We start from the raw sequence: 26,523 nt of genomic DNA on the forward strand, positions 1-26,523 counted from the left end.
CTGAAATGAAGCCCCACCCCCTACTCAATATTTAGTTTCAGTTGGAAGTTCATCAACATACTGAAATAAAGCCCCGCCCCCTAATCGAAATTTAGTTTCAGTTGAAAGTACATCAACATACTGAAATAAAGCCCCGCCCCTACTCGATATTTAGTTTGTTGAAAGTACATCAACATACTGAAATGAAGCCCCGCCTCCTACTCGAAATGGTTTCAATTGGAAGTACATCAACATACTGAAATGAAGCCTCGCCCCTACTCGATATTTAGTTTGTTGAAAGTACATCAACATACTGAAATGAAGCCCCGCCCCCTACTCGAAATGGTTTCAATTGGAAGTACATCAACATACTGAAATGAAGCCTCGCCCCTACTCGAAATTGTTTCAATTGGAAGTACATTAACATACTGAAATGAAGCCCCGCCCCCTACTCGAAACTGTTTCAATTGGAAGTACATCAACATACAGAAATAAAGCCCCGCCCTCTACTCACTATTCAGTTTAGGTTGGAAGTACATCATTATATTTAAATATAACCCCACCCCCTATTTAATATTCAGTTTCAGTTGTATGTACATCAACACACTGAAATGAAGCCCCACTCATACTCAATATTCAGTTTCAGTAGGAAGCACATCAACATACAGAAACAAGTTTCAGCAACTTTCAGTTCACGCAGACTTCAAATAAGATAGAAGTGCAAAATATGCAGATTGGTGTGTCGCGAGAATCAAGATTGAGAAACTGTGCTGTAGAATGACAATATTTACATTAATCAACATCTGAGAAGTGGATTATCAGACTGTATTACTCTAGGAGAACATGCAAAACAACAAGAAGAACACATGAAGGACATGCATTGTGGACCGGGAGTGCATGCAGACAGACAACGGTTAATCATCATAAACAATAGTAGCACACTAGGGCTGCACAACTGCAGAAGAAACTGACACTGGTGATATTTTGGTTTTTGTGTGATAAACATTTGAGTCATGAGGAGCCACGGTTACTGATTTGGGCCTATGGTGTGTTGAATGTGTTTATCTTTAACCTTAAAAAACCTGTCACCATTCACTGCCATTATTTAAATCACAGAGCATCACAGCTTCTGTAAAGTTCTACTGGAGTAAACAAAAGTCACCTACACCTTAGATGACCTGTGGGTGAGTAAATAAACAGCCAGTACTTCCTGCTTCATCACATATATGATGAATAATACTGCAGATGTATTAATCGGCTTTAACTGTGCTGTCAGTTGTTTCTGGAGGCGGTGCAGCCCTACAGTACTCAGATCAGCGGCTGCTGTTATACCTGGGGCAGGAGTGGCAAGAAAACTGGGGTTTGGTAATGGGCTGCCGATGGGCATGGGGGATCCTACAATCACAGCAGACTACAGATTAGACATTAGTCAACACTGAACACTACAGGGCTGGTCGACATGACAGAAGTCTCATATCACATTATAAGTCATCTCATATCCTGATAATCAAATATATCAAGATATAGTACGGTTTAAGTACATTTAATCCATTTATTGGTATGTTGACCACATGTAAAGGACTAATTTTTTTTTAATTTGAAAGTATATACTTGAAAATGTACTCATTCATATGTGATCATATTTTATTTAGATCTTCAGGGCAAATGTTAGATTAAGTAATTAATTATATATATATATATATATATATATATATATATATATACAGTGCATCCGGAAAGCATTGATAGCGCTTCACTTTTTCCACATGTTTTATGTTACAGCCTTATTCCAGATACTTTCAAGATCGCAGCTTTCTCACGATGCTGTTTCTGTCTGCTTCGTCGTAATGGAAAGGAATTTTGCACAAAGTATAAATAGTAAACAAGACTTTTTCTAGCTGTGGCGCCAGACGCTGTTGGCCATTTTACACAGATCTACCACTACATGTGGCGTTATTTCATTGACAGATGTCGTGGGCGCAATATTCAGTCGAGATCGCATTCATGTAATAGCCTACGAGCATTTCAATCTCTGCTTGAGCGCTGATTTCCTCTGTTCTTGCGCAAAACTTTCTGCACACCCTCAATTATACACTACTCAAGTGCAGATTTTCTTGTGCGCCCTCAAATAAACGCGGCTGAAGTGTGATTGAGTGCGTTTATGTACCGAGTATGTCAACATTTATTAGATTTGCTAGGAATATTTATGAATGTCTCCGATAGACTTGCGGAGCGGACCGCGGCATTAATGCGTCCTGAAACGGCTATAAACTCCAGCAACATAAAGTCATTATATGCAGAGCCACAGACCTATATCTATAAATACAGTATATTTACGAAAACAGTGTTCATCATACCTGAAAGCTACGCCGTGTTTGCTGGTCTCTCGCATCACGCACCTGTCAGTCAGTCTGTCAGCTCGTCATCTTAAAGGGTTAAACAGAACGCGCAGCACTACTACGCTCACAGAAAAGTTTGCGCTGTTATTATTCACTTACTTTTCCGGTGCGATTTAAACCTGCTATTTAAAAAACGACCGAATATTTTGAATAAGAAGCTTTAATGTAGCCGTGACGGGATGAATTTTGGTGTGGCGTATTATCAAATGATAGACTTTTTATTTTGTCCATGTGATAACGTCATATTGCACAGCCCTACTGATCGACTGCAGATAGTTAGGGGTTAGAAGGACGATTCGGTGTGGCAGACCGCTGCTTTTTTTGTTGTTTTTTATTTTACCTGGCACAGGTGAGCTGAAGAGGGGTCCGACGTTACTCGGGGCCGACAGTGCGGATGGAAAACGCATCTGAGCCTCTCCACCATACCTGCACGAACACACATCAGGGCAAATCAGCAAAACACACACAATAATAAAATAATCCAAGTGAAATAAATACATTTGAAGGTTAAATTGTATATATTAAAACTGTCAATATTTAACAGTATTTCCTATAAACGTTTTCTTCTGGAAAAAAGTATTGTTCTTTCAGTTTGGCTGGAATAAAAGCAGCATTTGATTTATTTATTTTTTTATCATTTTAAAGGTGCTATATGCAAGTTTGACACCCAGTGGTTGACCTAGGTATTGCGCTCCTGGAACAAAATGCCGGCAAGTGCAGGTTCCCAGATTGTCTACACCAGGGTGTCAAACTCGGTCCTGGAGGGCCGGTGTCCTGCAGATTTTAGCTCCGACTTGCCTCAACACACCTGCAAGGATGTTTCTAGAAAGTCTAGTAAGAGCTTGATTAGCTAGCCCAGGTGTGTCTGATTGGGGTTGGAACTAAACTTTGCAGGACACCGGCCCTCCAGGTGCGAGTTTGGACATGCCTGATCTACACCAACAGGAGCAAACCTGACTATCTAGGCTGATTTGACTTTGTGTTCTCAATAAAAGAATCGGCACGTAACGCAATAGAACATTATACTTATTTTTCTAAATTAGCTACAGAATAAAATACTGTTGTCCATTGACTTGCCTAATTATCCTAACTTTAACCTAATTAACCTAGTTACATCTTTAAATGTCACATTAACTGTATGTTCAGACTGAAAGCGGCGAGAGCGTCAAAGTAGCCGGAAGTCATTCATTTTCAATGAGAGCCGGCGGCGATAAGCGGCGAGGAGCAGCACGTCTTTGCCGGTGTTGGCGTCAAGGAGAGCTGAAATCAAGTCAACTTTATGGTAATGAGCTATGACGAGGTTCAATCAGTCAGCAATCAAGTCCATCGTTTGAGAGAACACAGTCACTGTAAACTTTGGTTCCGACCACACACATTCCCAAGGGTTTGATTATTGCAATCGTCTGATTTCCAATTATTTGCAATGTTTTCTTACAGGGACATACATTAAAAATGTTACTGGCGAGTTACTGATGTACATTAATGTTATATATATATATATATATATATATATATATATATATTTTTTTTTTTTATTTATTTTTATTTTTTTTTTCTTTAAAAGCGGGAATCTCAAGCGACAATACAAAACAGTGTTGCTGCTTCAGGATATTTCAGATATATGGACACAAATTGGATAAGTGGAGCAAAGATTGACCACATGTAACTAGATCTTCCATAGCTAAATGAATTTGATAAGAAGTGTGCAACATTTTCACGCTAGAAAGCATGTTTTATGCAGGAATGTAACTGATCTGATATGCTGCAATGGCCCCTATGAATAGGAGATCAATGCAGCAAATTTTGATGCTCTCGATGCCGAAACTAGAGGCAGACAGACCCAGAGAGACCTTTGATGCTCTCGTCGCCTTCGGTGTGAACGCACAGTAAGCTGAATACTAGTGTCTTGTAAAATAATATGTACTGTCATCATGACAAACACAAAAGAAATCAGTTATTAGAAATTAATTAGTAATACTACTACATTTAAAAAGGTGTTGGAAAAACTCTTCTCTACATCGCTTATGAATGAACTGAATAAAATAAATTCCTCACAGGAATCTAACAGTAGATGCTACATAATTAAAATGCTTTCACAAATGCAGAATGTGGGAGTATCTTCAAGTAGTAAAAACGTGAGTCCTCCTGGATTCTACAGCAGGTAAAAACGCTCTGTTGTCTGACCTGAAGAAGGCTCTCGTTGCCCAAACAGACACCTCTCGGTCGCAGGTGGCGTTGGAGCAGGCCAGGATGAGCGCAGTGGCACACGCCTGCTCTTCCTGTGCAGGGAACACACACAGTTATTAACAGGGCTGCATATAACAGGTACACACATGCACGAGGGATTCAAATAAAAAAGCAGATAGGACACAAGAGAAACAGGTTTGTGTATCAGCGCATGCATTTTAGAACCTTGTTACTCAAGCAGCTGCCGAATCAGGCATTTCCCTATTAAAGTTGAGTCTTTAAAGGGTCACAAAACACCAAAACACATGTGTTGAGCTGTTGACAGTCGTATATGTGTCCCACACTGCTAAAAACACTATTAGGACACCTATATCTCACTAACAAGTGTAATTTGGTTGTTTTTGCGTTATTTCAAGCAAATTCGGACTTCCGGTTTAAAACGAATTTTTGAAGCTGCGTCACGGTCATGAGATAATAGCGTGTATTCCAGCGTGCAGACTGGACGTCTGTGCCAGAGTGTGTCTTATTATGTCTTACAGTGTGCTGCATTAATGCATGAGTAAGGCTTGGTTCAAACCAATCAGCGCGCTCTATTGTGCAACTTTATTAATATTCATTACTGTCACAGTGTTTACACGACAGAGACGCCACGTTGTGTTGGCAAAACAAGCGTGAAGTGTTGCTTTTATAGTTTGCTGCCGTTAAGTTTTGTTTTTATTTTCTCTCTGTGAGAGCTCATCTGGAGTCACGTGTGGATTAACAGTGTACGCGACGCTCGACAACAATGACTTACGTGTCTAAGGAGGATTATTGTTTACCTGAGAGCTGTTCTCATCTGCAAACGCTGAGATCTGGATTCGCTGCTCGTCTCCTCTTAATAAAGACGCGGCTCTAGTTGCTGGTGATTGTCCTGTTTCTACAGATTTGGTAAGTGAGCGACCAGTGCTCTTTGTTTATTCAGTTTGTTCGTATCAAACTAACCATTGCACCGAGTTTAAACATGTTAGCACCAAAACCAAACTTTAACCTCGTGTAGGATTTTCACTGCATTTAGTGACCGGAATAACACACACTGCTTTCTGTCGCTACCTGCCGTGTGCATCTAAGTTTCCGGGAAATGCTGAGGTTTTTTTCTCTCATTCGCCGTGCGGTATCAAACATTGCATGAAAAATACACGCTTAGAGCAGTTCCTCGAATCAAATATCACGTTTATCGGGAGGGACATGAATGAATTCCCTGAATGAAAGAGGCAAATTGCAGTTAAAGTCCACCATTTAATAATTTGGCAAATAATTCGACTACAGATGTTTATGTAAACACAGTCACTTTCTCCCCTGTGTGTGTGTGTTTTGACTCGGAAAGTCAGCGCGCCCAAATAGACACTCCCACACCATCCCACTTTAGTTCCCCTGACACTCCCCCCTAAACAGAGCTGGACACGCCCACTTTTCAGACTTTTCCCAAAGTAGAGGTGTGAAAACACCCTGCTGAAACGAGGGGCTTTCATGACCCTTTAAATGTCTCTTTAAGCTGAATACTAGTATAGTGCAAATGATCAATTAGAATATTACATACTGTCTGTTAGATTATAATAACTCTCCCCAAACCCCTTTCTTCATCTTTCTGAATGAAATGCCTACTTTACCACATTTAATTAGCTCACAGTAGAAAAAGCCACAGCCACTGTTTGCCCATTTAATATTCTTTTTTTCTAGCAACTGCATCCCAATATGAAAAATGCTTTGAGTTCATGTAGACTTTAAGGCATTGAAAGACTTTTTAATCCCCCGCGGACACCCTGCTCTCTGCATTGAGAACATGAAGATCAGACTCACCCTGTGCAGCTTGAAGAACCTCTCAATCTCCTCGCTCTCGCCTCCAGCGCTGCTCACCAGCAGGTGGCGCAACTGATCCACGGGACGCAGCTTGTGGAAGATGTGGCTCCCCTACAGGCGGTAAAACACACCATAAGAGAACAACTACATGAAGGATTTCATCAGTCGGTCCCTCCAGGATTTTACCATCACAGAATTTAAAGGGCTCCTACTTTACCCCTTTTACAAGAAGATAAGACTTTAGTGTCTCCAATATGTGTCTGTAAAGTTTCAGCTCGAAATACCCATCAGATCATTTATTACGGCCTGCTGAAAATGTCAATGTCGGGGTCAGAGGGAGTTTTTGTAGCTTTGCCTTTAAATGCAAATGAGTTTGTTTGCCCCACCCACCGTTCCCACATGAGTGTCTGTTTCCTGGAGATCAACTGAAAAAGCCAAATCATACCTGAGCAGACAAGAGGACAAACTTCTGTGGTGGGACATTGTGCTGCTGAACGACTAAAGGAGAATCGGTGACCGGAATGAGATCTTTATTTAGAGGAGTGAGGATTCTGGGGGATTTCTTGTCCTCAATTGAACACAGAGCCCACGAGTGGCCGTCCACATTCACCGTCATCTGGAGGAAGAGATAAAGATAAAATGATGTCAGTGTCAAATAATTTGTATTGTTATTAAACAAATTAATCTACTATATGATTGTGTGTGACTATATATTAGACATGTGTGTGTAAAAGCCTTTCCATCCATAGTGGTATAATTAGCATATTGCACATATTTACTTTAAATTCAAATGAGGTTGTGCTCTTTTTCAGAAGAGGGCGGAGCTAGAGATGCCTGTGTGTCAGCATAGTGGCAGATTCACAAACAGGACTAACGTCCTATGCTAATGAGGAAGAGATGGTCACTAGTGGGCGGGGCTTTCCCCCTCTGATGACACGTACAAAGGGAGAATGTCAATCAAAGTGTTTCTGCAGACTGTTTTCATCAAGTCTGATTATAAACAATACAATTAATTTAATATTTTCCTATTAGAAGCTGCTTAAATCCAAACACTGTTGACACACAACTGTGTTTAAACACCATATAAAAGTCATTTTTGCATAATAGCTCCCCTTTTAAAAGACAAACTAAAAACCCAGAGGACACACATTTAGAAGGAGAGTGTCAGACCTGAGCCTCCATGAGGGGTTTTTTGAAGGGGAAGGAGTCGTGGTTGATGCACCACAGCAGGTCACTGTCCTCCGTTTGGGACACGGCCATCAGCAAGACTCCTCTGCTGTACAGAGCCTTGTGCACTTTGGCTGGTTTCTGCAGGGTGGAGGACGCAGAGAAGCCTGGCGGCAGACGCACGTGCACCAGCGCCAGGATGCTGGGTCGAGCCGACACATGCTTAGCGTTGGGTGGCGCAAACGGTATGGTGCTGAAGTACAGACGCACACCTGCACAACACACAGAAACACACTTGTGTGTACAGTTGAAGACAGAATCAATCCAGTGCACATTGTTTTCTTTTTTCAAGTATTTCCCAAGTGATGTTAAGCAGATTCAGCAATTTTTCACAGTATTTCCTCTAATATTTGTTCTTCTGGAGAAAATCTTAATGATTCTATTTCAGCAAGAATAAAAGCAGATTTTATTTTTTAAAACCCATTTTAAGGTCAATATTATTAGCCCCCTTAAGCAGTATTATTCTTGGATTGTCTCCAGAACAAACCACTGTTATACAATGACTTGCCTAATTACCCTAACTTTACCCTAATTACCCTAGTGAAGCCTTTAAATGTCACTTTAAGCTGAATACTAGTGTCTTGAAGAATATCTAGTCTAATATTATGTGCTGTCATCATGACAAAGAGAAAATAAATCAGCTATTAGAAATGTGTTAGTAAAAACATATATATATATATATATTAGGAGACCCGTTTGTATTGGGACCTGGTGTGAAGATGTGTGAATGGATTCAAATAAGTATTATGATCGGAAGACAAATTATTATGAGGGGATGGCATTCAGTAGGTCCACCATCATTTCAAGAATGGGTTACAGAACTGGGGAAGGTGGCAGCATATGAAGAAATGACATGGAATACTAAATAAATTGGATGTTTAACAGAGAAGATGGGGAAATTACTTGGCATTTTTGGAAAAGGAATAAATAAATATAAATGTAATTATTTATTTATTTATTTATTTATTTATTTATTTATTTATTTATTTATTTATGTTTTATTGTATTGTTACTGTTCCTATAGAGTTTATTAATACGCATTTGTGTTTACTGGGTCTATGATAGCAATACTCAATGACAGCACTGCTGCTGTAGGGATAAGGGGATGTTAAAAGGATGTAAAATGTTAATGAAATTATTGAAGAAAAAGAAAATAAAAATGTAGTCATAAAAAAAGAAACGTTTTAGTAAAACTATTATGAAAAAATATTCTCTCTGTTAAAATATATAGGGGGGATGGAGGGTTTGGGGGGGCTAATAATGCTGACTAAAAATGCATATCAACCAAAAATTATACTGTCTATTAATGAAGGAATGAAGTGTCTGTACCTGCATGAGTGACGGCCAGCAGCTGACAGTCTGAAGACTCCGAGCGGTCGATCACTGCGATCTGAACGATAGGCTTAAACACAGAGCGATCAATTGTCCTGGGAGAAAAAAAGAGGCAAAGACACATTACATGTTTTAATTTAAATGCATCATACTTAATTATATAATAATAATAATAATAATGTTATAATTATGATAATAAATTCATGGTACCCTGAATGACTATACTATGTGATTAGATTTTGTTTTTCATTTAAAATACATATTTTATTACACTAATACTACTAATACGTAATAATAAAATGCTTTAACATTTATTACATTTATAAAACAAAACGGTTTTTATGATTTTTATGCCTTTATGATTCATAAGTTTTCATACTTTTAATGTTAAATAATCCATAATTGAATGAGTTTGACGATAAAAAAACTGAAAGTCTTTTTCATTCATCTGAAATGTTTCTATAAGTGTGTGTGTGTGTGTGTGTGTACAGAAAGCAGAGGTGAAGCTGTACCTGGCGATGTTTCCTGCAGCAGAGACGATGGAGCTCTGAGAAATGGCAGCCACTCGACTCATTCCCTGCCCATCAGCACCCAGATCATACACCTGGCACACAGCAGAAAACACCACACATATGAACATCCCTATAACACTGCTGGATGAGATTCAATATGCAGACACACACCTGCAGAACTCCCTTCTCTGAGCGCGTGTATAAAATGTTGCGTGAATTGTCAACAGCAATTTGGACGACAGGATCTACAAAAGAAAAAAGAGAAACATCAAATAAAAGGACAAACTTTCAGAGAAACAAAGTATGATTTCTGTGACAGAACAAGCGTATAGCATCATGGAAATCTATAACTCACTCTATTAATCAAATGTTGGACACTTCATATAACACATTCATATATATATTCAGCATACTCAAATAAAGCACCACCCCCTACTTAACATTACAATTCAGTTGGAAGTACATCAGCACTCAAATAAAGCCCCACCCCCTACTCAATATTCCATTTCAGTTGGAAGTACATCAGCATAATCAAATAAAGCCCCACCCCCTACTCAATATTCCATTTCAGTTGTAAGTACATCAGCATGCTAAAATAAAACCCTACCCCCCACTCAATATTCAGTGGGAAGTACATCAGTATACTGAAATAAAGCTCCGCCCCCTACTCAATATTCAGTTTCAGTTAGAAACACATTACACTGAAATAAAGCCCCGCCCCTTATTTTATATTCCATTTCAGTTGGAAGTACATCCATATATTAAAATAAAGTCCCGCCCCTACTCAATATTCAGTTTCAGTTGGAAGTACATCAACAAACTCAAATAAAGTCCCACCCCCTACTCAATGTTCCGTTTCAATTGGAATTACAACACACTGAAATAAATCCACGCCTCCTACTCAATATTCAGTTAAAAATGCATCAGTATACTGAAATAAAGCCCCACCCCCTACTCAATATTCAGTTTCAATTGGAAACGCATCAGTATACTGAAATAAAGCCCCACCCACAACTCAATATTTAATTTTAATTGGAAATCTATCAGTATAATGAAATAAAGCCCCACCCACAACTCAATGTTTAATTTTAATTGGAAACATATCAGTATACTGAAATTAAGCCCCACCCACAACTCAATATTTAATTTTAATTGGAAACGCATCAGTATACTGAAATAAAGCCCCACTCCCTACTCCATATTCCATTTCAGTAGGAAGTGCATCAATATGCTAATATAAAGCCCCACCCCTTATTCGAAGTTAAATTGCACGTTTTATTTTTCCATGTAATGAGGCATGCTGATTTGTTCCTTAATTTCTCAATTGAAACAGCATTCTGAACAAGTAGACCTCTCACCGTCCTCAGAGAAGGAGAACTGCAGCAGAGACGGGATAAGGAAGGACAGGCTGCTCTTGGAGTGGTTGATCTTCCGGCAGCGCTGACTAAACCAGCCGGCCTCTGCCTGATACGCCACCTCATACAGACAGCCATCTTTACCGGCCATGAAGATGCGGCCCGTGTCTGTGGAGGTGATGGCCAGCAGGTATGTGTTATCTGTGGGGATGGTGTACAGCGGGTCCGGCAGCAGCTGCATCGCTCCACACGTACTGTCATTCAGACCTGCAAGAACATCAACACATACATAAGCTAATGCTAATAGTAACATCGACAAGCGTGAGCTAATGAAAACATCAACAGACGTGCGCCAAAGGTAACATCGATAGACGTGCGCCAAAGGTAACATCGATAGACGTGCGCCAAAGGTAACATCGATAGACGTCCGCCAAAGGTAACATCGATAGACGTGCGCCAAAGGTAACATCGATAGACGTGCGCCAAAGGTAACATCGATAGACGTCCGCCAAAGGTAACATCGATAGACGTCCGCCAAAGGTAACATCGATAGACGTGCGCCAAAGGTAACATCGATAGACGTCCGCCAAAGGTAACATCGATAGACGTGCGCCAAAGGTAACATCGATAGACGTCCGCCAAAGGTAACATCGATAGACGTCCGCCAAAGGTAACATCGATAGACGTCCGCCAAAGGTAACATCGATAGACGTGCGCCAAAGGTAACATCGATAGACGTGCGCCAAAGGTAACATCAATAGACGTCCGCCAAAGGTAACATCGATAGACGTGCGCCAAAGGTAACATCGATAGACGTCTGCCAAAGGTAACATTGATAGAAGTGCGCTAAAGGTAACATCTATATAAGTGCGCTAAAGGTAACATCTATAGACGTGCGCCAAAGGTAACATCGATAGACATGCGCCAAAGGTAATAATGATAGACGTGCGCTAAAGGTAATAATGATAGACGTGCGCTAAAGGTAACATCGATAGACATGCGCTAATGGTAACAATGATAGACGTGCGCCAAAGGTAACATCGATAGACGTGCGCTAAAGGTAACATCGATAGACGTGCGCTAATGGTAACAATGATAGACGTCCGCCAAAGGTAACATCGATAGAAGTGCGCTAAAGGTAACATCTATCTAAGTGCGCTAAAGGTAACATCTATAGACGTGCGCTAAAGGTAACATCGATAGACGTGCGCCAAAGGTAATAATGATAGACGTGCGCTAAAGGTAATAATGATAGACGTGCGCTAAAGGTAACATCGATAGACATGCGCTAAAGGTAACATCGATAGACGTGCGCTAATGGTAACAATGATAGACGTGCGCCAAAGGTAACATCGATAGACGTGCGCTAAAGGTAACATCGAAAGATGTGCGCTAATGGTAACAATGATAGATGTGCGCCAAGGGTAACATCGATAGACGTGTGCTAAAGGTAACATTGATAGACGTGTGCTAAAGGTAACATTGATAGACGTGCGCTAAAGGTAACATCGATAGACGTGCGCTAAAGGTAACATCGATAGACGTGCGCTAATGGTAACAATGATAGACGTGCGCCAAAGGTAACATCGATAGACGTGCGCTAATGGTAACATTGATAGACCTGCGCTAATGGTAACATTGATAGACGTGCGCTAATGGTAACATTGATAGACGTGCGCTAATGGTAACATCGACACACACAAACATACATGGCTTAATGCTGATTGGTCGATACATCATCATGATTCTCACCTGTTTGCACTTTTGGGAAGCTCAAACCCAGGATCACCACATCCACCGGTGTGGCCAACACTAGCAGAAAGTGAATGTGTGGCTGAAAAATACCTGAAACAACGATTAAACATGTTGGTACAACGTTTACTTATGTAGGCTTTTGTTGGAACAAACGATACATGTTACATACAAAATAGCATACTAATAAAACATACTACTTTTGAGGCTTTTTAGTCAAGAATGCAGTTGTTTAGATTGCAACTATGCAGTTTATTTATAAGGACAGCGCCTTTTTAAATATTTACAATATTGGAGATTTAGCGCGTTCACGGCCATCAGCCAGTCATACTGAGCAGAGCAAAGACAGCTCATGTTCTGCCACAAGATGGCAACAAATGCCGGCATTTTGTCAGCGTACCTTTCATACTACAGCTGAACAAACAGTTACAGAACAGGCAAGTGACATTCTAGTTTGATCCCTCCCTTTTGTCTATTGTAGTGCTGTATTTATACCATAATCATCTGGTATTGTTTGCTTTGGCCTTATCGGGGTTAACTACTGTGATCTCCCAATTGCAATAGAGAAATACTAGGAAATCTCTGCAGACTGATGGCATTTTAGACATTATGCTAGAGAATCATTCAAATGCTAGCTTTATGGCGACATTGGTGAAGTAGCAACAATTTCTGCTGTTCTAACACCAGTTGCAGATGTGAATGAGGGGCGGAAGAAAGTAGTTCCTCATACAAAAGGCTTTTTGACACTCTGTTTGTTTTTCTTTTTTAAATAAACAACTGTGCTGTCAAACTGTTGTATAAACGCAATATCACACTTGTAGCAGTGCAATATGGCTATATATCAGCACTGGTGGGACACTAAGACACTCAGCCTGCAGCCTCGAGCCAATGCACACCTCCCAGCAGTGCCGATATACAGCCATAATTGCACTGCTGCTTGTGTGATATTGCTAATATATATTAGCCACTTACAAATATATATAATTATATTATATATAATAACATATTATATAATATATATAATTAATCACTTTCTAAATGTCATAACAAAATAAAATGCTACATTAGTATTAAAATAATAAGTAGCTCATTAAAAATTATAATAATATGTCTAATTTAATTCACTTATAATACGAGAAACACCAAAATAAGAAAAATTGTAATTATTATATTAAATAGAATTGTTATATTATATTATTTATATATATATATATATATATATATATATATATATATATATATATATATATATATATATATATATATATATATATATATAAATATATATATATATATATATATATATATATATATAAATAAATAATATAATATAACAATTATATTTAATATAATTTAACATATAAATATATTTAATATATATAACATATAAACTTTTTTTAAAAATTACAGAAAACTAACCTGGCTTTGGTTTGACTAGTCCAACTGACAGTATGGTTTCACTGAGTCCGTCAAAATACGCCACATCACTCCTGCAGACCCACACAGGCGAAATTAATCAGACAGAACATCACACGTCTGAGACATTCAATGCATCCATACTCACCCATCCTCATAATTCCACATGAAGATATCATTATCAATGGTGAGCCAAGCTCTGGAGATCTCAGGGAAAACTCCCATCATGCAATTGCACTGCATATCTGGTTATAGCGGCAATTAAGGCATTGCAAACAGCTTGATAAATGAACGGCTTTCTCATTTCAGGTGTACATCACGATATAGGAAACTTTTGTTTCTCTTGAACTGTATACTCATATGCTCATGAGGACGAGCGATTGTTTACATGAATCCTGCAGGTTGGCTTTTATGTTATGAGATTAATGTAAACAGTTCACTATGAACATGTATTCACTAATACCGTACAGATATTTGTAAAGTATACAGCACCATATTCTGGTAAAATTCATCCTCAAAATCCACTCAAGAGAAAATAAAGATGCATTATGAAAATCTCAGAATCGATTACGGCTGCAGCATTGAATCGATTAAATCGGTAAAAATCGATTACTAAAAGCGTTGCCAATGAATTTCATAATCGATTCGTAGTGTTGCGCGACACAGAGACGTTTGATTATTAAAAAACACTTTAGTGCAGCGTGAAGCGGAGTGAACACAGTCTCTCTCGCGCACTGATAGAGTTTGGCGCCACATAGACGGGGTGAGGAGGAAGGGAGTTCAACAGCAGGGTCCTAATTTTGTTCCGTTTTGAAGTGAGGACCGTAAAGTCCCTGGTGCTGGTGTTTTACTCGTTATCCAGCTTGACAAGCATGACAAGTTAGCGTTAGCTTCGTTTCCCTTTAGAGCGGCAACTGAGAAAATTAAACTGGGCTTTGGCGCGGTGTCTGGCGCTGAGACAGAGAGAGCTCGTGCTGGGCAGAGCTCTCAGTAAGGGGCCGTCGGAAAAGTGTTTTTTCTTTTTTTTTCCAAAACAAAACCCACTTAACCATTATCACAATTATGCAGCGTTAACCACCTACTGCTTAATTTATGTTTTAGACATGTAAATACACACAATTACTAGTAAAACATAACATTTAGAGTTTGTAAATACAGAAGGAAGTCTATTAACCATTCAAATATAATTTGCTGATGTGTTTTAATCATATCAGATACACTTTAAGGCTGATTTATACTTCTGTGTCAAACACACATGTATGCTACGGCACTGACGCATAGCCCTTCACCGTGGTCGTCGGCGTCGCTGACGTGCACCTCTCAAAAAATTGAACTACACGTCACAGCGACGCATAGCGCAAGCTCTGTGATTGGTCGGCTTGGTAGCGCTGATGAGTCTGGGCGGGACTGAGAGCTGCGCGAATGGTGCGAGCCCGATGGAGCGATTGTTTACAAGTGTGGAGGCCCGTGAAGGAGCTCCGGATGGAAAGTTTTGTTTTGTGTTTACTTCTTAGTTAAAGTTGTTGCACGTCCGCCGGTTCCTGCCTCAAAATGAGCGAGTTTGAGCCACTTGTACATCCCGGAAGTGTTCAGGAAAAGCAAAACAGCAGCGAAGAAACTCGACACAGAGGAACATTTACACCTTACTGCCCACTAGCGTTTCGGAAGTGTTAATGCAGACCAACAGAGACAGCGCGCAGAAGTATAAATGCACAGCTACGCGTGTTGCATGCGCCGTGGGTCACGCCCATCACTTGACGCAGAAGTATAAACCAGGCTTTACACATAGTGAGAGTAACTATAAAGTTGAATCTACTCTTCTCCAAGTTCACCAGTCACTTACTTGCACGTATTTGGGGAGTAACTGGTGAATTTACGTGCTGAATCCTGCATGTTCTGCTTTTATGAATGCGGCAAACGAGCGGCCGCAAGTAACCATGGTGACGACCATCTCACGTTATAGATCACGATCACTTATACGTTTATGTGAACTGGTAAAACTTACCAGTTTAGCTTGTTTTAAGCAATTAATCAATTTTGAGTAGTTTTTTTTTTTTAGAAAACAAGACATAATTTATTTTGCTATTTCATGTGTCTAGTATGCATCTTGATTTAAAAATATTTCGAAATTTGGATTGAAAACAGGACAAAACTACTTCGTTTTTTATTTTATTATTATTATTATTATTATTATTATTATTATTTTAACAGCTCAGGGATGACATTTCTTGAATAAACGTTTGGAAATTAATGTTTTTTCTCTCTCAATTCATCGATTAATCGAAAAATAATCGACAGATTAACCGATTATTAGAAAAATCGTTAGTTGCAGCCCTAGAATCGATTTCACAAAGACTTTTCACCACAGCTCTAATCAGGCTTTTGTGTTTCAGGATACGACCGAACTGCTCCACGAGCTCTGGAGGCAGAGGAACCCTGCGGATGGAGCTGAGTTCTGGGAGACTCGGCACGCTTATCAGTGCTGGACCCTGCAGAGGATAATCCATGTCGGACACGCCAGACAGCGAGGGCATGTCTGCAAAACAAACAACACAAGCATACTACAGTCAGCAAAGTAAGATGTGGTTTGCTTGTCTGCCCTAAAGTGATGCTTTAAGTTTCTGGAACAAGAACAAATGTTGATTTGAAGTTGGTGATTGTCATGTTTGTAAACCGTTGATCTTGCCTTCACGATAGATTACAACACAGGAGTCAAACTCAGTTCCTGGAGGGCCACAGCTCTGCACTGTATAGTTTCAACCCTAATTAAACACACCTGATCAAACTAATTGAGTGCTTCAGTCTTGTTTTATACCTATAGATTGGTGTGTTGAAGCAGGGCTGGAACTTAACTGTGAAGGGCTGCGGCCCTCCAGGAATTGAGTTTGACACACCTAGATTACAACAATCAGAAAAGATTAGTAACTTTGATTCAAGACTAAAAGAAAATATGACTTGTAAAAACAAAAATAATGATATATAAAGAAAACCTGATATTAAAGGGATAGTTCACCCAAAAATAAAAACATCATTTACTTGCGCTAAAGTGGCTGTAAATGTATGATTTTTGCTTTCTGTTTAACACATTGCAAAGAATGCTGGAGAAAAAAAACAGCCATCGAGACCCACAGTATGAACAAAAAAATACTACTATGGAAGTCAGTGGCTGTTTTTCCAGCATTCTTCCAGGTTACCTTTGTGTTCAACAGAAGAAAGAAACTCAAACAGGTTTAAAGCAATTAGAGAGCGAGAAAATGATGACAGAACGTTCATTTTTTGGGTGAACTGTCCCTTTAAAACCCTGCTCACACTATGAGATTTCAGCCTTGATTTAATAATCTGAGACAAATTTGGGAAATCCTAAAAGATTCCTAAAATCCTAAAACTGTGATCTTTGATCATTGGTTTCACATGTTCACAGACAGCTGATTAGTGCCCCTTGCGATCAGATTTTTCCTCTGATGAAGTTCTGGCAGTGCCAGAAGATTTCAGACACTTTCCTGCAGTGTGACAACAGCTGTGATGAGCGTCAATACAAAAACCAATAGGAGCGCAGAATCTGATGACGTGATTCATGCGACAATTCAAATGGCCGCGGGGAATTGTGTTTTCTTCCTGGTTTTATTATTGAGTTGCTGTATGCAAAATTGCCGCAACAGATTGTTTACGTTTGCTGTGAGGAGTCATTTCAGAATACGCGTTAGTGAAAGTCTTCATTGTCGTTCAGTCTGACTTAATGACTGCTGAGATCTTACAGTGTGACATAGGAGCCATGTTCGTGCAGTATGACATGCTACAATCGCTCAGGATTATACAAAAAAAATCTAAAAGTTAAAAATAAATTAATTAAATAAATAAAAATAAATTAATTAAATAAAATAATAATAATAATAATAATAAAATATAATAAAAAGAAAAAAAATAAAGAAAAAAAATATTTTAAAAATTTTTTAAAATTAAATAAAAAACGGTGAGCCGGCCTTAAGAGTTCAAAGATGAGTTTGCACCAATTTAAATGTACTAAAGTAATTTTGCATGCACAGCAGTGTTCATTTTTTGATGAATAATGTCCTTCATTGTTCATTTTTTTTTCACTAAATGACTAAATAAAAGGCTTTTTGACGGACTAAAACTAAGACGGAAAGGTACTGATATTTTCAATCAACAAATAAAGACGAAGCGAAAATCAGACAATTTCTTCATCAGATCCAGGCAGATCCAAACCTCCTGCATGTCAGCGATGTGATGCGAGACAAAAAGCTAAGAGATAAATCTGAAGCACACTTGAAACACACTTCTGAGACAGCTTGATAGATTTATTCTAAAAAGAGACGTTCATCAAAATGCTGCCAGTCATGTTTCCCGATCACACTTTTGCTCGCAGAGATGATTTGCATTTTAGTAAAGATTTATTCTATTAACTTTAATTTAATCAAATATTTTTAGAGAAGGTATTACTTCATTTTGGATATGTGCAACCTATTATTATTGTTAAATATCAGGTACTTTGTGAGTGAAGAGGATTTAGCATTTACTGGTTTCAAATCTGCAGGAGTTTCTTTCTTCTGTTAAACACATAAGAAGATATTGCAAAGAAAGCTGCAAAGCTGTAACCATTCAAGTCCATAGTATTTGTTTTTCCTACCATGGAAGTCAATTGTTACAGGTTTTCAACATTTTTCAAAATATCTTCTTTTGTGTTCAACAGGTTAAGGGTGAGCAAATAGTGAATACAATTTCCTTTTTTGGGTGAACTATCCTTAAAAAAATTCGGTACCAAAGTCGATATCTGATCACAGAATCGGAGCATCCCTAATCATTATTACTTTGGTATTGCTATTATGGCATTTAAAAGCCTTTACATCTGCGACCTAAACACTGTATCAACAAAGGTCAGTGTTGATTTTGTGGTAACCCAGTCATGAGTGTTAATTATGTATTAAAAAGACGCAGTTTATGATGAACTTACTGTGTGACGGGACATTGAGGAGCTCAGACAGGTCTGGGAAACAGCGATCCTCCTGTAGATGACGGTCGATCAAGCGACTGGAGTTTTCCAGAGCCTCCTGAAGGACTGCTGCTGGACTGCTGGAGCCCAGACTGGACGGCATGATCACTGCACACCACACCAACCACCTGCACATTCACACCGGTCAGATCACATCAATTTGTCACACAATTCCAGCACGGTTTCCTTGACGTAGAGTGTTGTGGGGTTTCATAAACAACAAATAGGCATTGTGACACAAGATTCAATCGTTTCTCCTTGTGTAATGTGGCGTAGTTCATAACAATGGATATCATGCCTGCGACACTATCGCAGAAAGTAGGGCTGCACATTTATGGGAAAAATCATAATCACGATTATTTGTCATAATTATAATCACGATTATTCAAACCGATATACAGTTAAAATTATTCGCCCTCCTGTGAATTTTTTTTTACATATAAATATTTCCCAAATTATGTCTAACAGAGCAAGGAAATTTTCACAGTATGTCTGATAATATATTTTCTTCTGGAGAAAGTCTTGTTTGTTTTATTTCAATAAAAGCAGTTTAAAAAAAAAATGTTAAACTATTTTAGGGTCAATATCATTAGCCCCCTTCAGCAATATTAGTTTTGGATAGTCTGCAGAACAAACCACTGTTATACAATGACTTGCCTAATTACCCTAGTTAGGCCTTTAAATGTCTTAAATAATGTTATATATGCACACATTCAGGCTTTCTTCTTAATAATATCATTTCAGAAAAGTATTATTCGTAAATTCTAAATAGGGAAATCATATAAGCTGTCAATGACCATCGAAGTAAATGAATAGGTAGATAATAGCCAAATAAACTGTGCTAATGTAGTTTTGAAGTCATACTTGCATAAGATTTAAGACCGAATATTCAAAGTACCATGGTAAACAACATAGTGAGCGTGTCACAAGTTGTCACTGAACCAATGTGCGAATATAAAATCAACTTTCCCTCAATATAAACTGAAACGTTTTCACCTGTTACTGTTATAACAGCCATATATAAACATCCTACACAAACATTTACATGTGCTTTTATTCACCTAATATGAAAATAAACAGAACTCGATTGTAATTTGACAACAAAACATGTTGAATAGCATTAGCCGCACAGCTAATTCAAAATACAACAGTAGCCGGTAGATGGGGAACATACTAGACAGCGCTTTACCTGAGCTCTCATTAAACACTGATTAAGACAACTCACCACAGGCCGAAAAATAATGTTCATAAAATATCAGCTGAAAGCGAAAGAAGGATGAGAGTTTGTGGACTTCAGTGACTCCCGCCAAGCGCGTGCGTGTGTGACTGCAGCAGTGCCCGTGAAGCGCGCTGAAACGCACGCAAAACACCGCCGTGCTTCAAAATAAAAGTCACCTGCGTTCAACCTTAATAATTATATCAATCAATATTTAATAATTTAGTGTTTATATATATTATATATATTTATATATATATTATATAGTTAATATATAAAGTAGTATATACTTATTATATTTAATTATGTAGTGTATATATATATATATATATATATATATATATATATATATATATATATATATATATATATATATATATATATATATATATATATATATATATATATATATATTTATAATTATATATATTTATCAGTTAATTACTAAAAGCTCGATTAATAATAAACAATAATGTAATCCACCATGCAAATGAATATTGAACACATAATCAATTTACTAATTTAAAAAAACATACTTACTTTAGACAATAGAAAATAAAATAATGAGTATAGTAATACTTAAAATGACTGGAATAATCAATAGCTTAATTTTTAAATGAATAGAATTAAACATAATATCAATATAATATAAATTATAAAAATAGCATTACAGCATAAGAAACTTGAAAATAAAAAATGTATAATATTCCATATAAAATAAAACTGTGACTTATTATATGAAAAATTACTAAATTATGACATATTTATCAATATAAGTATATATAAAGAGAGAGAGAGAGAGAGAGAGGATGCGCTTGCAAACATGCAAACACACACACATACGCACACGCACATCTAAATGATTATAAATTAATCATTGTAAATATACTGATTATTATTGTTGTTGTTACTGTTTTATCCTAGTATGTTGATTGTTAAATGTGCAGTGTATTCTGATCTATTATTATTTTATTGTTATAAATGAATAATGCGATATGAATGATATAATATATTGGATAATAATAAGATATATTGGAAAATAAGATGATAAATTGAATTATGATATGATATATTAAATTACAATATGATATATTATTTATATTTTTATTTAATTATTATATGTATATATCTTTTTTACCACTACTACTACTACTATTTAATGTGTTTACGTGTTTTTTTTTATTAAATATGTATATTCTTTTATTTTTATGTAACTTTATAACTGCTTTGGCAATACATATGTAACATTTGTCATGCCAATAAAGCAACTATTGAATTGAATTGAACTGAGAAACGGAGAGAGACTTTATATTAGATTAAGTTTTATTTTAAATAGATGAAAAAAAGGGGAAAAACATTTAGGTATGAACAAAAGGTGTTTAAAATTTGTATAGACATATAATACATTGGCGACATGGTGGCAGAGTGGTTAACTCTACCGCTTAACAGCAAGAAGTTTGCTGATTCAAGTCCCGACTGCTCCAGTTTTTCCCACAGTCCAAACACATCCACCATGGAGAACTGATGAACTAAATTGGCCGTAGTGTATGAGTATCTGTGAATGAGTGCATATGGATATTTCCCAGTGGGTGTGGCTGGAAGGGCATCCACTGTGTAAAACATATGCTGGAATAGTTGGCGGTTCATTCCTCTGTGGCGACCCCTGATAAACAAGGGACTAAGCTGAAGCAAAATGAAAGAATGAAAGTTATTATTAAGAAATTATTATAAATTAATGTAAGAATGAACAAATTACTGTAGCATGAAAATAAAACTGAATAACGTAATGTAAATTAAATTAGAAGTAATTAATATAAATAAGTGCGCTGCATAAGTTATATAGCTACATTTTGTATTCATGTTTATAGAAATATGCTGCATGTGTTGGATATATTTATTTATTTTTAATTCTATCTTTATTATCATTATATTATTGTTATTTGGTTATTTGCATCACACATCTTATAAATGGTAAATAAATAAACACGCAAGCACACGATGAGCAGATGTGCAGCAGGTGCATGATGTAAAAGTGTCGCCTGTTCTCCGCATGTGTGATCTGCGTGCAGAGCTACAGAAGTGGGCGTGTCCGCAGAGCTGCTCGCCTCGCTGATTGGCGCTCAGTGTGTCCAATCGCAGCGGGTTGTGCGGAGCAGCTCTCAAAAACATCATCAACCTGACTTACTAGTGAGAGATAAGAAGAAGAAGCGCTTGTGAACTCCAGCATCGCAAGATCGCCGGGACATCGCGGAGACGTCGCCGGGACATCAGTCATATTTATTTATATTTAGGGGAATGATGATGATGATGATGATGATGGTGGTGTTGTGAGTCGCCACACCCTGCGCGCGCAGCTCTGACTCACGAGGACACACACTGTCATCCTGCGCACATCCATCCGTCCTCACACACACGGAGTAGCCCATAAGACTGCAACCATGGGAGGTCAGACATCCAGCTTCTGTTTTGAAAACGAACAGCTAAATGTACAATATCTGTCTATATATAGCTATATGTATGTGTGTGTGTGTGTTTGTTTACAGAATCAGAAACGCGTCAGAGGCTGCTGCGCAACGTCAAGAAGGAGGTGGGAGACTTGCTGTTGTGTGTGTGTGTTTATATGTGATTACCGTTTATCAGATATTGGCTATGGATGATCAATACAGGCTGTGCATCGCTCGATATGATCATGGTGGCAATCTGCAGGTGGTGAATGTGTCAAATCTGTGCACTGACACACACATCACCTGTCCGATCATCATCATCATCACCATCACCATCATCATCATAATGCAGTGTTTACGTGTCCTCATGATCACACGGTGTGCTTTTCTAAAAGAAGAGCATGTAAACAAGGTCATTGCTGCGTTTGTCCTCTTGGCACCAGAGTGAATCATGCCTTCTTCAGCCATTTGCTTTCTTAAAGAGTCCAATGTGATGATGATGATGATGATGATGAAGACGTGTCATGCTAATTGAGTCGCTTTTCGATGTATGGAAACATACGACAGTGTGTGTGTGTGTGTGTGTGTGTGTGTGTGTGTGTGTGTGGTGTTTATTAAGAGTACTGACATCTCTGTCACAGCCATTAATTTAGTCAGCGCATAATTAACAAGGTTTATCAAAAGATAATGCTGGAGTCTTTCATATTTGTGCTATGAATATGATAATACAGTGGTGCTATAGTTTTGGTTTCACGTTAGTTTAATTACCAATTCTCACTATTAACTAGTGGCTTATTACCTGCATGTAATTAAGATATTGCCTGTTTATTAGTACTTATAAAGTATATATCCTGCATGATTCAATCCCACCCAATACTAAACCCAACTATTACCATAATAACTATAAATCAGGAGTTTATTGAGGGAAAAGTCATAGTTAATAGCAAGAATTGCACCTTTAAATAAACTGTGACCATATTTTTATGCATACTGTGTCTCTGGATTGTGTTTATATTATATTTATGTATTACTTATTCATTTAAATGAAGAATGTTTTTATTTACACTCATTATTAATCATCACACGACATACTAATTATAAGCGAACATCACGTTGTAGCAACTTAAGTGAATCATGAAGAGTTAATTTGCCAAAAACAGATCAGTAGTATTGTTAGGATGTTTCAGAAACAGTTTTTTGCAGTTGTACACTTCAATACTAATAATAAAACACAATTTCTGAAAATTATCATTTAAAAAATGTTTAAAAGTCATGTTTGATTTAATTGTACACTCTAAGAAATGCAGGGTTATTTAAAAATATAGACTAACCCAAACATTATATATGATAATACAGTGGTGCTATATATATTTTGGCTTATTAGTAGTAGTAGTAGCAGTAAAACACAAATTACCTTCATGTTATTAAGATATTGTCTGTTTATTAGTACTTATAAAGTATATATCCTGCATGATTCAATCCCACCCAATACTAAACCCAACTATCACCATAATAACTATAAATCAGGAGTTTATTGAGGGAAAAGTCATAGTTAATAGCAAGAATTGCACCTTTAAATACACTGTGACCATATTTTTTATGCATACTGTGTCTGGATTGTGTTTATATATCATTATATTTGTGTAGTACTTCAAAGAATGTTCTTGATTATGCAAATGCAGCGTTTGTCTGATTCACTTATTCATATAAATGAAGAATGTTTTTATTTACACTCATTAATAATCATCACACAACATACTAATTATAAGCCGACATCACGTTGTAGCAACTTGAGTGAATCGTGATGTTAATTTGCCAAAAACAGATCAGTAGTATTGTTAGGATGTTTCAGAAACAGTTTTTTTTTGCAGTTGTACACTTCAATACTAATAATAAAACACAATTTCTGAAAATTACTATTTAAAAAATGTTTAAAAGTCATGTTTGATTTAATTGTACACTCTAAGAAATGCTGGGTTATTTAAAAATTTGGACTAACCCAAACATTATATATGATAATACAGTGGTGCTATATAAATTTTGGCTAATTACCTGCATATTATTAAGATATTGTCTGTTTATTAGTACTTATAAAGTACAGTATATATTCTGCATAATCTTATCCTAATCCTACACATACGTAACCCTTACTACTACCTGATGACTATTAATAAGAAGTTTATTTACCTTTTTTGAGGTAAAAGTCATCATTTATAGCAAGAATTGTGCCTTAAAATAAAGTGCCTTAAAATTAAGTGTGTCCATATGAGTATTTATAGATTGTTTGTGTTTACATACTGAAATAAATGAGTTTTGGTCATATAAAAAATCATTTTTGTTCCAAGTGTACACTCTAAGAAAGCTGGGCTATTTAAACCCAAATTGAATAACATGTGGACTAACCCAAACATTGGGTTACATTTGGAACTATTAATTTAATTACAAAAAAATTTACACAGGTTCAGTCCGTATATATAACACCAAGAATTGGGTAAAATAACCTTGCATTTTTAGGTAGTAATCATCAATACACAACATAAAAACGTGATATCTGGAAGTTATGAATATATACAGTGAGCTGATGAATGGTCTTTTGTGGTAGATACTGTAATGTTAAAACTCCTCAAAGTTCCTGCACATAGCTGGGTGGTGGTGAAGTTGAACCAAAAATGCTCAATTGGGTTCATGTCAGATCAATGTACAGGCCAAGACACTAGCAGAAATTAAGTTGCATTTTCCTCCTTAACGATTCAGGCATGGTGAATTGTTCTGTTGCCAATCTGCCTTAAATGAGCGTACTTTTATTTCAGTATGTTGATGTGCTTCCAACTGAAATGGAATATTGAGTAGGGGGCGGGGCTTTATTTTATTGTGTTGATGTACTTCAACTGAAAATGAATATTGAGTAGGGGCGGGGCTTTATTACAGTGTGTTGATGTACTTCAACTGAAAATGAATATTGAGTAGGGGGCGGGGCTTTATTACAGTGTGTTAATGTACTTCAACTGAAACTGAATATTGAGTAGGGGCGGGGCGTTATTTCAGTGTATTGATGTACTTAAACTGAAATTGAATATTAAGTAGGGGGCGGGGCTTTATTACAGTGTGTTGATGTACTTCAACTGAAATGGAATATTGAGTAGGGGCGGAGCTTCATTTCAGTGTTTTGAAGTGCTTCAACTGAAATGGAATATTGAGTAGGGGGGGGGGGGCTTTACTTCGGTATGTTGATGTACTTCCAACTAAAACAGAATATTTAGCAGGGGCGGGGCTTTATTTTAATGTGTTCATGTACTTCCATCTGAAACAGAATATTGAGTAGGGGGCGGGGCTTTATTTCAGTGTGTTGATGTACTTCCAATTGAAATGAAATATTTAGTGGGGGGCGGAGCTTCATTTCAGTGTTTTGATGTGCTTAAACAGAAATGGAATACTGATTAGGGGGCGGGGCTTTATTTTAATATTTGCATGTACTCCCAACTGAGATGGAATATTGAGTAGGGGGCGGAGCGTTATTTCAGTGTGTTGGATTAAACCTTGTTGGATTTTCAGGTCAAGCAGATCATGGAGGAGGCCGTGACACGCAAGTTTGTGCATGAAGACAGCAGTCACATCATCTCTTTCTGCGGTGAGATGATATTTCGTTTTTTCAGATTTTTATAGTTATGCTAATTTTATTTGCATTTGAGTAAATTCTATGTTGTTTGATTTATCATTATTAATGAATTAATTGTAATTAATGACTATATTTATTTATAATTTTTGTATTGAATTATAAAAAACATTCTTGTTAGTAACTGTTTTTTAAAATATGTGCAGTAGTTTAGAAGTAGTATTATTGTTGTATTATATAGTTTCAT

The 26,523-nt window shown here is 37.3% G+C and overlaps 3 protein-coding genes across 5 annotated transcripts in view; 1 reads left to right on the top strand and 2 right to left on the bottom strand.

The window, feature by feature from the left end:
- The window catches only part of nup155 (nucleoporin 155), a 39,552-nt gene extending 19,213 nt beyond the window's left edge, over positions 1-20,339 (bottom strand). The window contains 16 exon segments of one of the 2 annotated variants that reach the window (NM_200156.1): positions 1,312-1,374; positions 2,719-2,804; positions 4,563-4,657; positions 6,402-6,512; positions 6,847-7,017; positions 7,572-7,840; positions 8,958-9,055; positions 9,473-9,564; positions 9,644-9,717; positions 10,831-11,094; positions 12,580-12,672; positions 13,999-14,069; positions 14,144-14,240; positions 16,394-16,531; positions 18,965-19,131; positions 20,229-20,331. In NM_200156.1, coding sequence (NP_956450.1) covers positions 1,312-1,374; positions 2,719-2,804; positions 4,563-4,657; positions 6,402-6,512; positions 6,847-7,017; positions 7,572-7,840; positions 8,958-9,055; positions 9,473-9,564; positions 9,644-9,717; positions 10,831-11,094; positions 12,580-12,672; positions 13,999-14,069; positions 14,144-14,240; positions 16,394-16,531; positions 18,965-19,106 — 1,864 coding nt within the window. In that variant the 5' untranslated portion in view covers positions 19,107-19,131; positions 20,229-20,331. 2 annotated transcript variants of the gene reach the window in all.
- The window catches only part of LOC141376283 (uncharacterized), a 778,518-nt gene that overhangs the window by 294,897 nt on the left and 457,098 nt on the right, over positions 1-26,523 (bottom strand). The window lies entirely within an intron of this gene.
- The window catches only part of sgsm1b (small G protein signaling modulator 1b), a 40,423-nt gene continuing 36,305 nt past the window's right edge, over positions 22,406-26,523 (top strand). For both annotated transcript variants that reach the window (XM_073914320.1, XM_073914321.1), the window contains exons 1-3: positions 22,406-22,664; positions 22,763-22,806; positions 26,216-26,291. In XM_073914320.1, the coding sequence (XP_073770421.1) occupies positions 22,658-22,664; positions 22,763-22,806; positions 26,216-26,291 (127 nt within the window). In that variant the 5' untranslated portion in view covers positions 22,406-22,657. The remainder of the gene's footprint in view (positions 22,665-22,762; positions 22,807-26,215; positions 26,292-26,523) is intronic.

This window comes from Danio rerio, chromosome 10 (assembly GCF_049306965.1).
Source record: "Danio rerio strain Tuebingen ecotype United States chromosome 10, GRCz12tu, whole genome shotgun sequence".
In the NCBI taxonomy this organism is placed as follows: Eukaryota; Metazoa; Chordata; class Actinopteri; order Cypriniformes; family Danionidae; genus Danio; species Danio rerio.